Raw genomic sequence first — 20129 nt, forward strand, 5'->3', positions numbered from 1 at the left:
TATAGGGATGCTTTTCAGTTTCATTTAAAATTTTTGAAAAAAAATTGAAAAAGCCATGATATTGAACAGTAGAATAATTAGTCAAATATATAGTCCCTGCATATAAGGATTTCTGTGTCACCTATAAAAATCATGTTTATGGAGTACAGGGAACACAAGAAGGTGGTCATAATATAAAAACTGTAGAGAGAGAATTGGGATAGGAAATTTATATTTTAATTTGGTTCTACTTGTGATAAAAATTAAGTGTGTGCCTGGGTATACATAAAAGGTCGAAAATAAAAATATTCTGTAGGTGGTGGAATTTCATTTTCTTTTGTACATATTGTTTTTGTAACTTGCTTTACAATAATGTTTACTGCTTTAACAATACAAAAGGTTATAACAGGGTTGTTGTTTTTTTTCCTTCATTCTGTAGAGAGGAGCAATAGTGAGTGAGCCAGCTATTCAAGTGAAGAGGAAAGGAAAGAGCACCCAAGTTTGGACCATTGAGAAGCTGGAGAATAAATTAATTGATATGAGAGACCTTTATCAAGAATGGAAGGAAAAAGTCCCAGAGGTAAAAGAGATAAAATGTAAAGGAGACTTGGTCATTTTAAAAGCAGGGAGTATAAATGACTTAATCATCAGAACACACACACATGCACACACACACACACAGCAGTGAATATTTGTAGTGGCGATTTGGACATTCAGATTTTTAAAAAAGTAAAAATGATCTTGAAAGGAGAACTAAGCTAGATCAGTAATATAACATGTGATCTCTACACAGATAGGAGCTAAATGAAGAGAGCTCTGTATATTCTTGTTTGGCTGTATTTTTACCGCACTTCAAGTGAAACAAAGGGGAACAAAATTTGTGCAGTTTGTGTCAGTGTTGTGAAAAGCCAGCTGGGTGAAGCCAGCATGGATTTTATAATCATTAGCATGAGTTCACTCCCCGAGCTATGCTTATAGCTGGGTGGATTACTATGAATAATTTTAGAGAGAATAATTAATTTTTTAGATATTAGAAGATTCAGTGAAAGAAATAAGGCAAAGCACAAGGAATAAAATGAAACAGGCTGAGGTGGGGTGTGATAGGGAGGATAAGGCAGTAACTAAAGAAGGGACAGATATCACTTAGTTCCCCAACTGACAAGCCCCCCTCATAGGCTACTTTTGTTATGTTTATATGATGTGATTCTAAGTTTACTTTTTTAATTTGTTTGAATAAATGCTTTTTAAAAATTGTTCATGCTAGTTTTAAATCATATTATTTCAACTGATGTTTTATTTCCTTCTCTTCTATCCACCTACCTCTCCTACCACTCAGGCAAAGACACTCTATGGGAAACGAGGTGATCCCTTCTATGAAGCCCAAGAGAATCACAATCTCATTGGTGTGGCTAATGTGTTCTTGGAGTGTCTCTTCTGTGATGTGAAACTTCAGTATGCAGTCCCTATCATCAGCCAGCAGGGGGAGGTAAGGACAAGCCTGCCTCAGAGAAAATGGTGGTTAAAATTTTGGGGATTGTTTTCAATTTAAATTCTTGAGGTTGATTGAGAAACTAGGCAAAAGAATCACAATCCTTATTTTTTTCCTTTACTAATATAAATAGAAACTATCAAACTTAAGTCACAGTTCTAAAAGATTATAACACATTTTATATTTGTGGCTCAGAAGTTTTTCCTTTGTTTTAATCAAATTAGAAATCTTTGGGAACCAGATTAAACTCTGCGCCCCATATTCATTTCTTTTCATCTCATACCTTTGTGATACACTCTAGTTCCCTCCAGGCCTCTAAGTGGACTTTACAAGATACAACTTGAGAGGAATATTTTGAAACCCAAAGTATTCAAAGAAAACAAGTTTTATTATTCTATTGTTACTCTCTCTCTTTTTTTAACTCTCATGTTTCAGTTATTTAGATATACCGGTCTTACATAGGCCTAAGACATTTCAGAAAACGTTCAAGTTCATACTTTATTTTATTCATCTCGTCAACTGATGTTTTAATTTAAATTTAATAACACCTTTATTTGCTAACTTGTCCTTCAATAACATGTAAGGTTATTTTTTGTGACTTTTAGAGCAGGCATAGAATAGGATGTTATTCTGCCTAAAGAAAACCCTACATTCCAGGACTTCTAGCCAAGATGGAGGTGTAGGTAGATACACTTTGCCTCCTCACAGAACCAAAAGAAGGACAACAATAAATTTAAAAATAAAAAACAACCAGAACTGCCAGAAAGTCGAACTATATGGAAGTCCAACAACCAAGCAGTTAAAGAGGAAACATTCATCCAGACCGGTAGGAGGGGTGGATGGAGCGGCCAGGGCAGAGGGGATGCGTGGCAAGTCAGTGGCTGGAGCACCAGGTGGGGAAGACAGTGGCGAGCGGACCAGGCAGTCCACATTTGTGGGTGGCTAAACTGGGAGGAATAACTGGGGGACAAGACAGATCATGCAACCCAGGGTTCCAGTGTGGGAAAAGAAAGCCTCAAAGCCTCTGGCTGTAAATACCTGTGGGGGTTGTGGCTGTGGGAGAAACTCCCAGCCTCACAGGAGAGTTCGCTGGAGAGATCCACGGGGTCCCAGAACATATACAACCTACCCACCCAGGAATCAGCACCAGAAGGGCCCAATTTGCTTGTGGGTAGCGGGTGAAGTGACTGAAAGCCTACCAAGAACCAAGCAAGCAGCATTGTTCCCTCTCGGACCCCTCCCCGACATATAGCACCATAACACAGCTATGTGAGTTGCCCTGCCCTGGCAAATATCTAAGGCTCCGCCCCATGCAACATAACAGGAGCACCAAGACAAAGAAATATGGTCCAAATGAAAGAACAGATGAAAGCTCCAAAAAAAGAACTAAGGGATGAAGAGATAGCCAACCTCTCAGATGCACAATTCAAAACACTGGTAATCAGGATACAGAAATGGTTGAGTATAGTCACAAAATGGAGGAAAAAGTGAAGGCTACGCAAAGTGAAATAAAAAGGGAACCAACAGTGAAGGGAAGGAAACTGGGGTTCAAATCAACAATTTGGAGCAGAAGGAAGAAATAAACATGCAACCAGAACAGAATGAAGAAACAAGAATTTAAAAAAATGAGGAGAGGCTTAGGAACCTCCAGGACAACTTTAAACATTCTAACATCCAAATCAGAGGGGTGCCAGAAAGAGAAGAGGAAAAGCAAGAAATGGAAAACTTATTTGAAAAAATAATAAAGGAGAACTTCCCCAATCTGACAAAGGAAATAGACTCCCAGGAAGTTCAGGAAACTCAGAAAGTCCCAAAGAAGTTGGACCCAAGGCAGCATACACCAAGACACATCATAATTACAATACCCCAGATTAAAGATAAGGTGAGAATCTTAAAAGCAGCAAGAGAAAAGGAGACAGTTACCTACAAAGGAGTTCCCATAGGACTATCAGCTGATTTCTCTAAAGAAACCTTGCAGACACGAAGGGGCTGGAAAGAAGTGTTCAAAATCAAGAAAGGCAAGGACCTACATCCAAGATTACTCTATCCAGCAAAGCTATCATTTAGAATGGAAATGCAGATAAAGTGCTTCCCAGATAAGGTCAAGTTAAAGGAGTTCATCATCACCAAGCCCTCATTATACAAAATGTTAAAGGGACTTACCTAAGGAAAAGAAGATCAAAAACTATGAACAGTAAAATGACAACAAACTCACAACTATCAACAACTGAGCCTAAAAAAACAAAAACAAACTAAGGAAACTAGAACAGGAACAGAATCACAGAAATGGAGCTCAAATGGGTGATTATCAGAGGGGATGGGGAAAGAAGAGAACAGGGGAAAAGGAACAGGGAATAAGAAGCATAAATAGTAGGTACAAATAGACAGGGGGAGATTAATAATAGTATAGGAAATGGAGAAGCCAAAGAATGAGCCATGGATCATTTATATATATATATATATATATATATATATATATATAAAACCCATGAACTGGGGTCATGAACTGGGGTCCGGGGGAATGCAGGGTGATGGGGAATAAAGAGGAGAAAAAATGGGACTACTATAATAGCATAATCAATAAAATATACTTTAAAAGGAAAGAATGAAAACTCTAGATTCCCAGTTGTGTGTAAGTACACAGCCTCCTGTACATGTCGTAACTCCCACCGCCCACATGACCATTCTGTTCCAGAAGACCAATGGGCTAGAGTTGCTTTTCCCCTTGTTAACAATGGGCACAACTCCTGTATCAAAGGGATCCAGCGACTGAGTCAGGGTCCTGAAGCTAGGGTCCATGGAGGGCTTTAGAGTTTTGTGAATTCCCCTGAAATTATATTAAAAATGTATTAGAGCCCAAAAAGCATTGAAAAAAGCTTAAGAACCGGTATCTTCTGATTTCTCTTATTCCTTTTCCCTGCCCCTCTTACTACTTCCTCGTATTTGTCAAATACCCTTGTCAAATACCATCATCCAATATCTCCCAGGTCCTTGGTGTCAATGCAAATTGCTGTGTGGAAGCTGGGCCTGAGCCACCTTTGAAAACAAGCTCACTATTTAAGATGACAGTGGCACTGCCAGAATATATGTCACCTGCACAAGTGCAGTTATTACAACCTTAACCTGTTTTATGAAAAATCACTTAGCTAATTACAACACTGTGGGAATGCATATTCCAACGATTTTAATTTGGTTTTTTTGCAACAACTTTAAGAGAGACACTGCTAAACTAGCACTTATTCTGAGAACCACCAGGATAGTGGGGAAATTTTAAGCCTTTTTTTGGAAAAACAATTTTAAAGGAACTGTTTCCGTATAACTTCCTGGCTCTGAATATGGTGCTTCTCCTAGAGTAGGTCTCACCGCCTCGGGAGCCCTTTGTCACCCTGCTCCCAGCCCGTGTGAACGACATGCCCATTCTCTGCTCCCAAGGAAATGGAAGCTCCATGAGCCCAGTGACCATGTCTGTTTGGTTTACTGTTCTCAGTACAGCACTTAGCACGGTTCATGGCACAGTGTAAATATTTGCTGCATGGATATGTTTATTCCACAACAACGGGTACGGTATCTCTGTCATAGCAGCTAGGCAGCCTACACTGTTGTTGTTGGGTTTTCACTTCTCAGCCTTTCCCCACCAGCCTGTGAGTGCCCTGACAGCAGAGTCCATGTTTTAGTCTTGGTAGTCCTGTGGGGCCAGGTGTTTGAACAAATGAGTAAGCGAGTGAATATATACATACGTGGGAAATAGGTGATTCCAGGTAGAGTATGACAGTAGCCCTTAAGCGGTATGTGGGTGATCCTGCAAAAGAAAGATAAGAATGAAGATAACTCCAGAAGGAAGTTATCAGGAGGTACCTTTGAGTCAAAGGCAGGCAGGGTGGTGAGAGGGGGCCAGTGGTGGAGTGGACCAGCTCTCAGAGCATTGAGTTTCTCCTGGATGGAAATGCTCTCCATCACATGCCGCTGGAGCGGCAGTGGGGCTGCTCATCAGGAATACTGTGGAGTGCTTTCTGTCCCGGGTCTGTGTTGCCTGTGGGACGCCCTTTAACCCCAACGTCTGCTGGCTCCTCGTCCCAGGTTGCAGGCCGTCTCCACGTGGAGGTGATGCGTGTTACAGGCACTGTCCCGGAGCGCGTCGTGGAAGACGACTCCTCGGAGAACTCCAGTGAGAGTGGCAGTCTTGAAGTCGTGGACAGCAGTGGGGAGATCATCCACCGAGTCAAAAAGCTGACCTGCAGGGTGAGAGGACAGAAATGGGGAGGCTCATTAAATGACTTTTTAATTCAAAACAGTTTTATAAAAACTTCTTAGGAGTTTTTTGTAGAGCATAATAAAAGTTAAACTTTCTGGCAATTAAATACAATGGCGAACAGGACTTCTTCCAGAGGTATAGCACACTTTTTGATGACCGGTGTGTGATGTTTCAGAAGCCTGTGTGTTCCGGCATGCAAGGAGAGAGCATGTTGTGTGGTGAATCATACTTTTCTAGTAAAGGTTGCATCTATATAAGAAACTCAGCAGGAAAATTTTAAAGAGATATATGTATTTGTTGCCAAGTTTATACGTTGTAGTTACAGAACTATGGTACAGATTTCATTACAGATAGAACCCCTAATGAAATGGTGGCAAATATGTTCACGTGACAGATGGATGGCTGATTTGTTTATTTCATTGCTTAGTCTTAAATTCAGAGTACTTAAGAAAGCACAGTGTCATGTTTTCTTTGTGGAAGTTATAGTTGCATTTTAAAAATCTGTCTCTTCAGGTAAAAATCAAAGAGGCAACCGGGCTGCCCTTAAGCCTCTCGAATTTTGTCTTCTGTCAATACACATTCTGGGACCAGTGTGAGCCTGCAGTGGCTGCCCCGGTAATGGACCCGGAAGTGCCTTCCCCACAGGCCAAGGATGCCCAGTATAGCGTGGCCTTCTCCCATTGTAAGGTACAGGTGCCACTCTGAAGTGAATTGCGTGGGAGGCGACAGGTCTGGGTGTAGTTCAAAAGTCTCCTTGTACTTTAGAAGTTTTCCCCGTACGAATGTTTTATAAAGGTAATGTATTTATTGGGCTTTTTAACCTCAAAATGTACTTCAGTGTAGTTTCAAAAAAATTGAGTGTTTAAAATAAAATCTGAAAAACCTATACTCGAAACTGTATTCCCCCAAGGTGTGATGACCCATAATAGTTTGCTACATATTTTGATAAATTATGTTCTGTTACACAACTTATATATGTGTGTGGTAAATATATGTGCATACATGTAAATGAGCATAAATACAGTCTTAATATCACGCACACATAACTTCTCTTTTTTACAAAAACATGATTACATTGTACATATTGCAGAATTGCACCTTGTTATTTTCATATATGTGGACATCTTAACATGTAAGTTGCTGTAGCTATCTTCATTTTTTTAAATACAGTATACCAATATAAGCATAGCATTCTAATGTATCTTCTGTGCATATTTTTGTTTCTACAAACCATGTGTATTCCTTCTAGTTCTACATTTAAAAAACAAATCCATATCACCACCTATAAAATTTCATGTACATAAAAACTATCAAGTCTTTCTTTTTCTGAAAATAAACAGTCCACATTTTTTACTTGTACTCACCAATCTGTTCCTCAAAATTTTTATTAATCATTTTTTGTTTTTTGTAGTTCCGATGTTTTGTTGGATCTACAAAGCTGTTTATTTAGCAGGATGAAATCTGAATGTTAAATGAATTCTAGTTAACAACTGATTTAGTAAATGCTGGTCTCAGAGCCCCCAGATTCATTATGTGACCTTGGGGTTTATTTCATATTAAAAATATGTAAATTGTACTAATTGGTCATTAAGTTTATTTTCCTTCTAAAATTCTTGCTCTGTCTCCAAATGAAATAAGTAAGTTAAATAATATAAGGTTAAATCAGTATAACACAGCTCTTGCCAAAAATGAGTCAGAGTTGTCTTCACCTGAGATTCTGAGATGCTAATAGAAAGAAAATTGGCTTTGTTCCTTGCCTGCTGCTTTGTTTTGGATGATTTGCCATACTACTCAGTCAATTTAGTATTCATTTCCTCAAACTCATCTGTTTGCATTTAAGAAGGAGAAATGGAAGTGGGAGAGTCTAAGAGAAAGAGATCAGAATCAGGACCATAATCATATAAAATGTAATCCTGTTATTAGTCTTCTAAGCCAGGGGTCCCCAAACCCCAGCCACAGACCAGTAAAGGCCTGCTGGGAGGAAGCTCAGCGAAGCTCCGCCTCCAGTGTTTCCCCCCTTCCCTGCCCTGTCTTCCACAACACCAGTCCCTGGTGCCAGAGAGATTGGGGACGGCAGTTCTAAGCCATAGCAAGGAACAATCAGTAAGTTCATTTTTGGCCCTGACAGGTGTGGCTCAATTGTCCCACAAAGCAAAAGATCACTGGTTTGATTCTCCGGTAGGGCAGGTGCCTGTGTTGTGGGTTCAGTCTTCCATCAGGCAACTGATCGATGTTTCTGTCTCTTTCCTTCTCCCTCCCTTACCCTCTCTCTTTATACAGTTAAAAGGTAAAGAGGAAAATTTCAGATTTCTTTATGCATAACTCTTGTTGCTCTTTCTTTCAACCCACTTACCCTAGGACTTTGTGGTGAATGTAACAGAGGAATTCCTGGAGTTCATTTCGGATGGAGCGCTGGCAATCGAAGTGTGGGGTCACCGGTGTGCTGGGAATGGTAGCTCCATCTGGGAAGTTGATTCTCTTCATGCTAAGACAAGAACGCTGCATGACAGGTGTGTACTTTACTGTAAGCTTCAGGCACAAGGGCCAAGACTACCACTTGGACAGTAGTTAAGAAAATGGATTCTCTGAGCCCGTTTCCACATATGTGAAATGGGAATGATAAAAGGAGCTACTGGGCATCAAAGAAACCTAATGGGAAAAGGAAAGTCTTTTCAACAAACAAGACTGAAAAACTGCATATCAATATGGAAAGAAACTACTTCCATCTTTACTTCACACCATGCATAAAACTACATCACCTTAAATATAAAAGATAAAACTATAAAAAGCTGTAGAAGAAAACAGGAGTATCTTCTTGTAAAGTTGATAACTTGCCTCTTCTTTGACCCAGCAATTCCACTCCTAGATATTTATTAAAAAAAAAAAATGAAAACATAAGTCCATAAACAGATTTGTAGACAAACGTTTATGGCAACTCTATAAAGTCCTAAAACTGTGAACTCTGAACAATCTAGATATCCTTCAATGGGAGGCTGGATAAACAAGTTATAGTATTATTTATACAATAGAATATTACTCAGAAATACAATGAAAAAAGAAAACAGATTATTGACATCCATTTGGATGAATCTCAAAAACATGCAGAATCAAATAAGCCAGTCCTAAAAGAGTATGTGCTACTACATGATTCCATTTATATGAAGGGGCATGAGCCCCCTTTCTGAAGTAACAGTGGGGTAAGTTACACAAGTGTATGCATTTGTCAAAACTCATCAGACCCTGTGCTTGAGAGCTGGACATTTCACTGAATGTAAGTTATTTCTCAATAAATAAATAAATAAAAGAACCTGTACCAAAAGGTTGTTTTGAGCCTTAAATAGAAAATAATCTACCAAAGGGGAAGAGCTGAGGGAGGGAAGGAGGGAGGGAGCAAGGGAAAGTGGTGGGGGGTTGGCAGAGACAAATGTATTTGAAAAAATAAATTAAAATAAAATTTAAAAAAATAATAATCTATGCAACATCCATAGCACAGTGCCTAGCACATAGTAAGCGCTCAGTGAATGGTGGCTCATTCCTAACACTGTCGTTGGGAATGACATTGTTGTATGCTGGAATGTGTTTTGCAGGTGGAATGAAGTAACTCGCAGAATAGAAATGTGGATCTCCATACTGGAACTGAATGAGTTAGGGGAGTATGCTGCAGTGGAACTTCATCAGGCGAAAGATGTCAACACAGGAGGCATCTTTCAACTCAGACAGGTGCTAAGTTTGTTTTTGTTTGTTTCATGATTTCTCTCTCTTCCATTCTTTCACACAGTTTGTGGAATACCTCACTATTTGCTTCTTTGTTCTCCAATTTGTTTCCCTCCCTTTATCCTTTCCCCCCACCTCTCCGTATTCCCACTCCTGGCACCCATTTCTGCACCCTCCCTCCTCACACCGCCACTTCTACAGGGTCATTCCCGGAGGGTGCAAGTCGCAGTGAAACCTGTACAGCATTCAGGGACACTGCCACTTATGGTCGAAGCCATCTCGTCGGTGTCCATTGGCTGTGTGACTGCCAGGTCCACCAAGCTCCAAAGAGGGCTGGACAGTTACCAGGTAAGACAAACAGGTTTGAAATAGTATTTAACGAAGATGGGTTAATGCAGAATTAAGGAAGCCAATGATCTATGATGGAGACCTGTTTAGGAATAAAAGAGAATTCCTTGCCTTACCATCTGTCTGTCTACACATTCATATTTCCATTCATTGCCCTTTTTTTAGACGTAAAATACTTTATTGAATACTTTATTTCAGTGTAAATTAATAATAATTTCATTTATAAACACATTTTAATGCTATAGTACTCATTTACTTTAGGCAGGTTTTATTTTATATCTACGCCAAATTATGTTGGATATCTTGGCCTTTCTGCCTGGCCTGATTCACTTTTATTAATATAAAATTACCCCCATACAATGGCATAAATAATCAACTCTTTGCAAGCTTTACTTTTTTTAAATGAAAAGTTGTCCACCTGATCATTTTTGCCCATTGGTTATCCTTTTACAAAAACTTCTGTTCTCATTTTTAAAAATTAAAAGATGAAAACCTCTAGGCAATGACCTTTATATTACCAGAGTACTCCTTAAAAAGAAACTTTAAGATTAGGAAATTGTCCCTCCTGGCCTGAAGGAATGCATATGCTTCCCTTAGTCCCTAGTTTACTCTCAGATATGAATTAGGAACTGGGAGCAATCAAACCATTGAATTGGGCCTCCCTCATTGTCACATGTGAGAGGGAGCGCTTGTTTCCTGCATGACAGGGAAGAAACATTTCTCTGTGGATTCCAGGCATAAGCCCCAGTCCATCTGGAGAATGATTTGACTTCTGTGTTTGTTTTTTGTTTTTTGTGGGGGTTTTTTGTGGGGAGGGGTGCACTTCATGACATTTAGGCAAAGACTTCTGAAAGCTAGCAAGAACATTGGCTTGGACTCTTGGAGCTTAAGGAAGGAATAACTTTGTCAGACGCTGTTTTCCCTGTCTCAGGCCAAAATTCCCAAAGCCTCAGCGGGGAGAGTGAGTCAAAGTGTGGGGACAGGACCTGCTGATTTGAGACAGGCTTGTCCACGAGACTTTCTTGTGCGTGGAGTAGGAAATTCGCCTGTTGGTATTCTCACCCCAGTTCAGTCCCTCACTTGGCTGTCAATGTGAGGGTGGCCTCAGGGCCTGAGAGAGCCAATTGGGAGTGGGGAGACCAGGACTCTTAAGTCTTGTTTGACCTTCCTGCACGATTACCTCAACTGGGTAATTTAAATGTCGAGCTCGCTTTTTCTCTTCTCCCAAATGATGATGTAGACTTACTGCTTCTCTGGGGTCCCTTTCTGCAGTAACATTTTGTGGCTTAGTAAGTCTCTGATCTTAGATAAAACTTTGAATCTGCATGTCCTAAACCATGACCTACAGAATATAGAACATCAACTGACTAAATGTTCCCATTTGAGGAACGTTATAGGGCTTGCTTATTTGCACTTTTCAAAACAACATACCTCTTGAATTAAAACTGATTTTTGTCAAAATATGAGCTCTCAAATATCGGCCTTTCCCCAGGGCCAAATGTTCTTTAAAGATCATAATGCCAGTCATCAAATTTAAACTGGCTCTTTTAAAGCATTTGTTTGTTTGTTTATTTATTGCTGCCATGTTCAAGGTCATGTCCAGTAACTTTTTTTGTTATCGTTGATATAGTACGTTAGAACTATTCTGACTCCGCACTTCAGGCCAGTCCAGAATATGCTGATGTCACACCAGTTATCCATCGAGAAAGCTCAGGCTAGTTTCCAGTCAATAAAAGCATCACCTTTGTCTAAAAAATAATGATAAATTATTTATTAATATGGGGAATTAATTTAAGAAAATGTATTTCAGTATTAGGCTTGCATTTAATGAATTACTTGTACAAACAATAATTGTGGTTACCAAACTAAAACAAAGTATGTTTTTAAGTCTATACAGAGAATAATTTCAACTGTATTTTTAAAGCACTTTTAAATAGCAGTATATTTTAAGATATACTTAGATATGAGAATAATATAATTATATTTTTAAGCCAGTTAAAAAAACCCACTTTGTCCCTTTTATGACTTGACCACTTTACTTTCTGTTTGAATATTAATCTTCCAATAACCATAGAGAAATGAAATAAGGTTGTTACATGACCCAGCATTCATTTTGAGTAGAACCTGCCTCCATATGGATGAATATTCTCTACAAATGGGAATTTCTTTATTCTTATATTTAAGGACAATTGTCTCAACTAAAACCCTTTTATTTTCAACATTATGATTTTGTTTTGCCAAATGTTTTTGCCAAGGTTGTTATTTTATATTATTAGTGTAAAATGTTGCTGTGGGTTTAACACGGTTTTGATTTTTTCTCACCTGATTGGCGTGGATGCTGATATGCACAACAGTGGATAATGCTGCGGGAGTCTGGCGCAGAGCCTTGTGTGTAGGTAGCCTCAGGTTCCCTGGTGGCTTTCACTGTGATGGTTTCATCACGGAGAGTGGTGTGCTGAGGTGGGAGACAGGAGACCTGCCCTTGCCATTATGTTTGTGACTCTAGGATTAAATTATTTCCTCCTTCACGGCCTTAGTTGCCTCGTGGCTAAAACTCCAGAGATCAAGCAATGGAGCCTCTGAAGTCCTTTCTCTGGCATTCTGTCTTTCTAAGCCCACTCTAAATCTCAGCCCACAAGTGTATAGCAACTATTTGGATAACAGAGCAATAAACTTGCAGTCTCATCAAAGAGAGTTCTTGTTTTCAAATGACTCCTTCTTCATTTTTAAATTCCTTAAGTAATTGCGGACAAGTGAATGAAATCCACTAAACCTTTTTCAGATTAATGTTTTATTATGCTGATGTTGTATGTGCTGTCTGTTGCTGTGTGTGTTAGTTAAGCTTAAAGAATTATTTTCCTTGTGTGCTGTTTGAGAAACAAAATGCATGTTCTTTTGTGTTTATTTTTTCCTACCAGAGAGATGATGAGGATGGTGATGATATGGATAGTTATCAGGTATCACCGCTGTCAGACCTGTGGCATGGGGCACAGCTGCTGCTAACTGCCAGCATCCGCAAGCAGAGGGCAGGGGGGAGGAAGGAGGAGCATAGAGCAAGAATACGCAGTTTTTCACTTGTTTTTTGATTTGCTTCAAATATAATCAGGGATAGAATACTGTCTCTCTAAATTTCTCTGTCACTTCAGAATGTATAACCAAATACTGCAGTTTTTCTGTGCCACCTCAAATTGCTAGCATATAAAGCCTTTCTAAGCAAGAGCATTATCACTGTATTAAGTTGGTGACCTTAAAATTTGTGCAGTTGTCTATGCGTATTCTAAGTAGATTCTCACCTTTCCTATGAGGAACTGCACTTAGCTCCGTACATCCAAGAAAGTAGTAGTTGCCCTAAAATGCCATTTTACTTTAAGAGACTTCTGTTGGGTAAGAAAAGTGAAGACGTTTTATGCACACAGTTTTGTTTTGTTTAGCCAGTTTTCTTCTTTTATTAGAGCCAAGCTTAGTTATCTATAACCTGGAGAATTTAAATCTCGCTGTTTATTTTTAGTTTTTATAATCTCCATTTACATTTATGTGTTCTTTCACAGACTATTGAAAGAATAGTCACTATATAAGTGAGACTATTTCCTTATCACCCGAGGACATTTTTTTCATTGCTTTAGAGAGAGAGATGGGGAGGACGCTCCATCCAACTGAGCTGCACTGACCAGGGCAAATCTCAACTTTTTAATATGTGCAAATGTGAATTTTTACTTAGTCATCACTGACTGGCCTGCTATCATGGAATGTGCAGTAATAGCAATAGTCAGGGCAGCAAACCAAGATCAACAATTTTTGGATTTGGTTCCCAGTCTGTGTACTATTCTCCACATAAACTTTAAAAGCATGTTTTCTCCGTGTGCCTTCCTATACTTAAAATGTGGATGCATCGTAGGCAGAGCCTCAGAAGTCCACAGGTGTCTGCTGTTAATGTAACGTCTTAAGGGTTAGACTAAAATTAAGCAAGTCAGGGCATTTTGAATAGGATTGTGGCTTTCTTTCCCCCCTCATAATTTTACTAAGAAAGAAAACAAGCAAGCCAAAATAAACAGTAAGAGAAAGATCCCCTTGGATCTCAGCAACGCCATTAACTAACTCCTGCGGCTGCCTGCGCGCTTCCTGCCGCGTGCCCATGTGAAGTCCGGTGGCTACTGCTGGGAGTTCTGGAAAGCATGGCTGGCTGCATGTCGGGTTTTTGCATGGGAGGGTTTGGATAGCCTCGTGGTAGGGGTTGGAAGTACAAATGTTGCAGCAAATTCGAAAGGTTCTCTGCTGATCTGTTCTTTGCGTTTCAGAAAATGCCTGTCGTTTTCCATTCCATTTGCTATTTCATGGTCTGGGCTCTCTTCATGGTGTCCTTCAGCTTGGAATTGCAAATCCTTCAGATGAAGCTACAATTTAAATACATACATGCACACACACACCATGTACGAATCATCCAACAGCTGGTGTAGTTTGAGGCTCTCTTGCTTTTAGGTATAATTATCCTTTTGGACATATAGGGGCTCTGATTTCTGAGTACTGGGATTCTCGATCAGCATGCAGTTTTTCTAAGGCCTCTTTGCTTTCTTGCGTATTAATCACACAGCAATGTTCAATGGCCTTTCCTAATGAAAATTTGTCTAATCAATGAGACATCTTTAAAAAAAAAAAGTTTTCTGTGGACTCTACAGAAAAGTACTTTCCTTCCCTCATGTCAGGAAGAAGACTTAAACTGTGTGAGGGAGAGGTGGTCTGACGCACTCATTAAACGACGGGAATACTTAGATGAACAGATTAAAAAAATCAGCAATAAAAAAGGTATGTGAGGTTAAACTCTTTCTGGAGAGTAGCTTTTTCACTTCTAGACAGTGGTGGTGGGTTCTTTTCTTCCCTTCATTGGATAATTCCCTTAGTTTTTAACCTTATAACAGATACAGGTATTAGAGTATCATAGTATACAGTGTTAGCTTAAGAAGGCTCTGAATTTGATCTCAATGTTTTCATAAAACTCTGAGTTAACTGTCATATTAAACAAAGTTTTTTCTTGATGAGTACAAATATGATCAATACCATATCTCAATAATGAGGTGTTTTTGGCTCAAACAATGGAACTGACAGCAGCTAAAGGGTCAGTTCTGAAAGCACAGCATTTGGCAAGTCATTCGAGCTACTGTTGGGTGGTAGCCACGCACTCAGCTAAAGCTGGCCTGCAGCTCCATTCACTGCGACCGAGCTCCAAGGTTGCAGTTTGCTTATGCTGGCAACTGCCTCTTGGATATTAGAGTACAAATATGCTCTTAAAACCCTTAGTCTCTCATTCTGATTTTATGATCCACTCATTGTGGTTGATTTCTGCACCAAAGGACACATCATGGATGCTAACCGATTTCATGAAGAAGTTAGCAAAAATTCTCCCTCAAAAAAACATTTTGGCTCAACGTCCTTGGTGTCATTTTGTATATGTGTTCAGCCTGCTAATGAAAACTCACTTTGACTATGCCCAGGTAGCTCCAGAGTTGGATTATAGGTAAGAGGATTTCAAAATATATCAAATACAATCTCTTCATAATGAGCAGGAAGGAAAATAAAGTTAGTTTTGCAGAGTGCTCTGTCTTTAGAAAATGGTATGTAGTTTTTATAAAGCAATGTCACAGCTATCATTTCATTTGATCGTTCCAAATAGTGCATGAAGTGCAATAGATACAACTTGATTATCCCTTTTTGTCAGATTAGGGAAGTAGACTTATCATCTGTTGAATAACTACCCCAAATTACAGAATCAGTAAAATAACCCAAGCCTTCTAATCCCTGTTCCAATGCTCTTCCTACTCTTCATGGTTTGTTTATGGTTCATTGAGCTAGTGTCCTGGCCTCTCCAAGCCCATCTGGGTGCTCAGGCTTGAGCTTCGAAGTCTCAGATGCTTTGTAACAGAGCAGATGTTTAAGCCATGTGTGGATATCACCAGGTAATGATCTATTTTAAATGTAGAAATTGTACTTCCTCCCTTCTTGGTACTCATCCCGTTTTTTTGTCCCACAGAGAGAACCGAGGACGATGTGGAACGGGAAGCCCGGCTTGTGGAGCAGTGGGTGGGGCTGACTGAGGAAAGGAACGCCGTGCTGGTGCCGGCCCCGGGCAGCGGCATCCCCGGGGCACCTGCCGACTGGTACGTCCACCCTGCCTTCTGTGCAGGCCCCACAGGACGGCTCAGCTGGCCTGTGGCAACATTCAGGCGAGTGACTTCCCAGGATTATCACAGGAAATGCTCAGTAACATGAGCTGCCCAGGGAAGGGGCACTGTCTCTAGTTCTGCCTCCCCATTTTTCCTCCCCACGGCAGCTAGCTTCCTCTCCCAGGCGGCCAGAGAGCATTAGTACCTGGTCAGGAGTCGGCTCCCACACTCCTCTGTGTGAGCAACTTGGAAGTGGTTTCCTGATCTCCAGAAATTCTCTTTTTCTGGCTCAAAAGAAGGGTATTTCTAGGGTGTAGTTGAGGAGGGCAGAAAATACCGGGTGGGGCAAAAGTAGGCTTGCAGTTGTGAGTACGGGAAACAGTTTATTCTTGTACCCTCACTTATTGATTATTGTATTATCTTCCATATGAACGATTATAAACCTACTTTTGCCCATTCCTGTATATCTAAACTGTGATCATTCAGTTGATTAATATGTTAGTCCTGATGCTCATAAGAAACAGTGCGATATGCTAGACTCTGGAGTTAAGTAGAGATGGATATAGTTTCCAGCTATAGCTTTTAATGTTTACTTAACTTCTCTGAGGCTTTATTCCTAATCATCACTGGAGCTACCTTGTTGGGACTTTGTAAAGATTAGCAATAATATATTTAAAAAATACCATGTTCATAGTGCCCATTCTTTAAATGGTAACTTCTATTGCTGCTGACTCTCATTCTTACTGCAAGACTATGTTCCAGGCATTTAAGAGAAATCAGATTTCTTTTGAACACAAAATGTACACGCCCATATAACCTCTTTTTGGATAGGCGTAGAAACATTAGTGATGTTGTGTCTATAATGATGAACGGAAGTGTAATTGATTCTGTGGTATTATGTAACTAGAAAATCTGAATTTGCAGGCACATAATTTGTAACCTGATGCTTCTCCCTGCTGACAGTCCTCTTGTGCTGGAATCCTGTTGGTCTCAGGCGGCGTATCTGCCAGCCAGTTAGGAATACATAATCAGCTCAGTCGCAGTTGTGTTCTGCTCTTTGAGGGCCTCTTTGAACTGTTTTCTCTCAGTCACTTTCATCTGAGGTATTTCCAAACTTCAGAGCACCTTGAGCATTTGTAAAATGTAGAGTCCTGGGTCCCCTTCCTAATTATTCTGTTTGAAAGAAAAAGGGTGGGACCAGGACTTTCATTTTAAAAAGGCCCCCACGCTGACTCCGATGCAGATGGGCAAGTTTTTGACAAAACACTACTTTGGTCATCCCTGTGCACAACCCTGCCTCCCTTCATACATCTTTCATTCTTTCTTTGAGCTTTTTTGAATATTGTCTCTTTTGTTTACTTACTCTCGTTTTTGATCCTGTCCCCTATTCCCGCTCTAACAACATCCCTGTCTCTTTTTCCCATCACTAGAATTATTTTTAGAAATGCTTCAAATAATCTTTGCCTCAAATAATTACACATATTTCATATAACTGGTAGTTCTTTATGTAAGTCATGTAATTCCCATGGTTTGTGTCAATAGGAACATCAAGAAATGTAAATATATTTCATTAATAGAACCTGTATGTCTACAGTAGTTCTCTTCTGTGTCCATGCCTCTGTGGTGTCTGGTTATCTGTCAAGATGTAAAACACATAATAGGTTATAATTGCATTTTATTATTGAATTTAGGATCCCACCACCTGGAATGGAAACCCACATACCAGTTCTCTTTCTTGATTTGAACGGTAAGTAGACCCCTAACATTCCAAGAGTTATCACATTTAATTAAAGTTTGTAATCTGTTGAGACAGACATGATTCTGATCCTTAAGTCACTTTTCTAATTACTCATATACCGTATCTGGGTGGCATTTTTAGTCTAACCAAATATATATATGGCCATGACATGTAGATCAATAGAAGAGAGATGTAGATATTTAATCTTAAAAAGAGAGCACTTCAAAGACTGAAAACTTCATATAGAAACATTAAAGCAATTATTCCTCTGAAACATTAACAAAGAAATTACCTAAGAAAGTAGTTAAAGATTCAGAGATTCAGAGAATCTCCCTCAGAGATTCTGAATCTTTAGGCTTTGCAAGGGCCCAGGCATCTGCATTTTGGACTAGTGCCCTTTGCTCCCCACCACGGATGTGAGCGCACGCCCACCCCGCATTAGGGCGGTGCTTTGCTAGAGCAATCGGTCAAACCTGGGTGAAATGCCAGCAGCGGTTTTAATGTGTGCAGCAGTAAAATGCATTTTCAAAATGAAACCTTAAATGGAACTCTGTGTGTAGAAAACAAAGGCAGAGTTGCTGAGTTTGGGGGTAGGCAGGCTCGGACAGGCCCTTCTGCAGGGCCCTCGTGACCCTCAAAACACAGCCTCAAAACCTCTCTTCTGGAGGGAAGAAAAATAATGGATGGATGGAAGACATGGGGAGATTGGGTTTGCCTCCTCATATAAAGGAGCTTTTTAAAAACCTAGAAGCAGACTGTGCCTCAGGAAGGGGTGAGTTCCCTATTATTGGAGGTTCACAAGCAAAGACTGGATGACCAGTTACAGAGGTTTGTGAAGAGTGAACCCCACTTTTGGAATGGCAGTGGAAGAAGATGATCAGGTTTCTCCCAAGTGCTCAGAACTTTGATTCTAAATTGATAATTGAACTTCTCAAATTTCTGATTTAGCATAAGTTACGTAAGTAGGACAACAAACCTAATGCTAGGTTACAGGAGGAAATGATATCAGAAAGTAGCAAAATTTTGGCCCTGGCCAGGTAGCTCAGTCAGTCGGAGCATCGTCCCAATGTGCCAAGGTTGGGGTTTCAGTCTCTGGTCAGGGCACATACAAGGATCAGTCAGTGAAGACATGGATGGATGGAGCAGCAGATCAATGTTTTTCTCCCCCGGCCCCACTCCTCTCCCTCTCCCCCTCCCCTCTTCTCTCTCTCTCTCTCTCTCTCTCTTTCAAATTAATTTAAAAGAAAAAAAGCAGCAAAATTTAAGGTGTATGTAATAAAAATATTTGCTCCTAGAACTACATATAGAATATATTCAGTCCATTTTGTAGGAGACTCGCAAAGGCACTGTTTTGGCCCCACACATGTTTCTGTAAAGGACAGAAGCTATTGTGAGTGAGTATTGAAGTCTCTATATCAACTGCAGGATAAGGAATGAAAGAAAAATAATTAAGTGTTTTACATGTAAACTTCATCTGTTTGTTCTTTAATTAAAAACTGAATTTTTCCCACTTTTGTTTCTGTGCCCTGGGCTTGGTTAGCGGATGACCTCAGTGCCAATGAACAGCTTGTGGGCCCCCACGCATCAGGTGTGAACTCCATCCTGCCGAAGGAGCATGGCAGCCAGTTCTTCTACCTGCCCATCATAAAGCACAGTGATGAGGAGGTGATTGACCCCTAAGCTTCTCTTTAAGAATTTCAGATTAGTTCGTATGCCTGCAGGCCTGTCTTCTCATTAAATTACTATGATTTGCTTGGGGGAAGAGGACTGGGAATTTTAAAAAATAGAGCTTGTGGGTTGTCATTCAAAACAGTGAGGAAAAATATTATTCAGCTGAGTTGCATTTCTTTTCTTTCTCTAGTAGGTGATACAAAACTGTAGTACCTGACTTGTGCCTTGTTTCCATTCCCCCATTCTCCTGCCATTTTTAGGTTTCAGCCATCGCGTCGTGGGACTCCTCGGTGCACGATTCCGTTCACTTGAATAGGGTCACTCCCCAGAATGAAAGGATTTACCTGATAGTGAAGACCACAGTCCAGCTCAGCCACCCAGCTGCTATGGAGTTAGTGTTACGGAAACGGATTGCAGCCAATATTTACAACAAACAGGTAGTAACAGGGCCTGATTCTGCAGTTGTGTATGTGAGCTCAAAGTTTTTCCTTCTATCACAAAGTGTAGTGTTTTGTGGTGTTAACACAGTGGATGTGCAGATTGTTACTGAACTGGCCAAGTTACAGTATGATTTTCATTCATCCAAAATAACAGGTTCTGAGAATAACAGAGTTAACATCATTCACAAGGCTTTTCCACCTTGACCGATTTAAGACCCATAATCTAGGAGGCAGTGGAGCTATGATTTCTCTGTTTCAAAGGGTCAAGTGCCAGATCCAAAAGGATTAGTGACAAAAATGCAGGCTCCAATAAATCCCTGTCCAAATGCCTCCCCAGATCTCA

The 20129-nt window shown here is 40.1% G+C and overlaps 1 protein-coding gene across 5 annotated transcripts in view; it reads left to right on the forward strand.

The window, feature by feature from the left end:
• KIF13A (kinesin family member 13A) overlaps positions 1 to 20129 on the forward strand; it is a 201966-nt gene that overhangs the window by 163352 nt on the left and 18485 nt on the right. For all 5 annotated transcript variants that reach the window (XM_054591849.1, XM_054591850.1, XM_054591851.1 and 2 more), the window contains 13 exons: positions 419 to 559; positions 1316 to 1465; positions 5546 to 5707; positions 6234 to 6407; positions 8079 to 8230; positions 9308 to 9440; positions 9636 to 9782; positions 12701 to 12739; positions 14483 to 14582; positions 15805 to 15931; positions 17629 to 17684; positions 19216 to 19340; positions 19607 to 19783. In XM_054591849.1, coding sequence (XP_054447824.1) covers positions 419 to 559; positions 1316 to 1465; positions 5546 to 5707; positions 6234 to 6407; positions 8079 to 8230; positions 9308 to 9440; positions 9636 to 9782; positions 12701 to 12739; positions 14483 to 14582; positions 15805 to 15931; positions 17629 to 17684; positions 19216 to 19340; positions 19607 to 19783 — 1683 coding nt within the window. The remainder of the gene's footprint in view (positions 1 to 418; positions 560 to 1315; positions 1466 to 5545; positions 5708 to 6233; positions 6408 to 8078; positions 8231 to 9307; positions 9441 to 9635; positions 9783 to 12700; positions 12740 to 14482; positions 14583 to 15804; positions 15932 to 17628; positions 17685 to 19215; positions 19341 to 19606; positions 19784 to 20129) is intronic.

The sequence above is a fragment of the Pteronotus mesoamericanus genome, unplaced genomic scaffold (assembly GCF_021234165.1).
Source record: "Pteronotus mesoamericanus isolate MK-2021 breed Mesoamerican mustached bat unplaced genomic scaffold, CSHL_Meso_final scaffold_31, whole genome shotgun sequence".
Classification (NCBI taxonomy): Eukaryota; Metazoa; Chordata; class Mammalia; order Chiroptera; family Mormoopidae; genus Pteronotus; species Pteronotus mesoamericanus.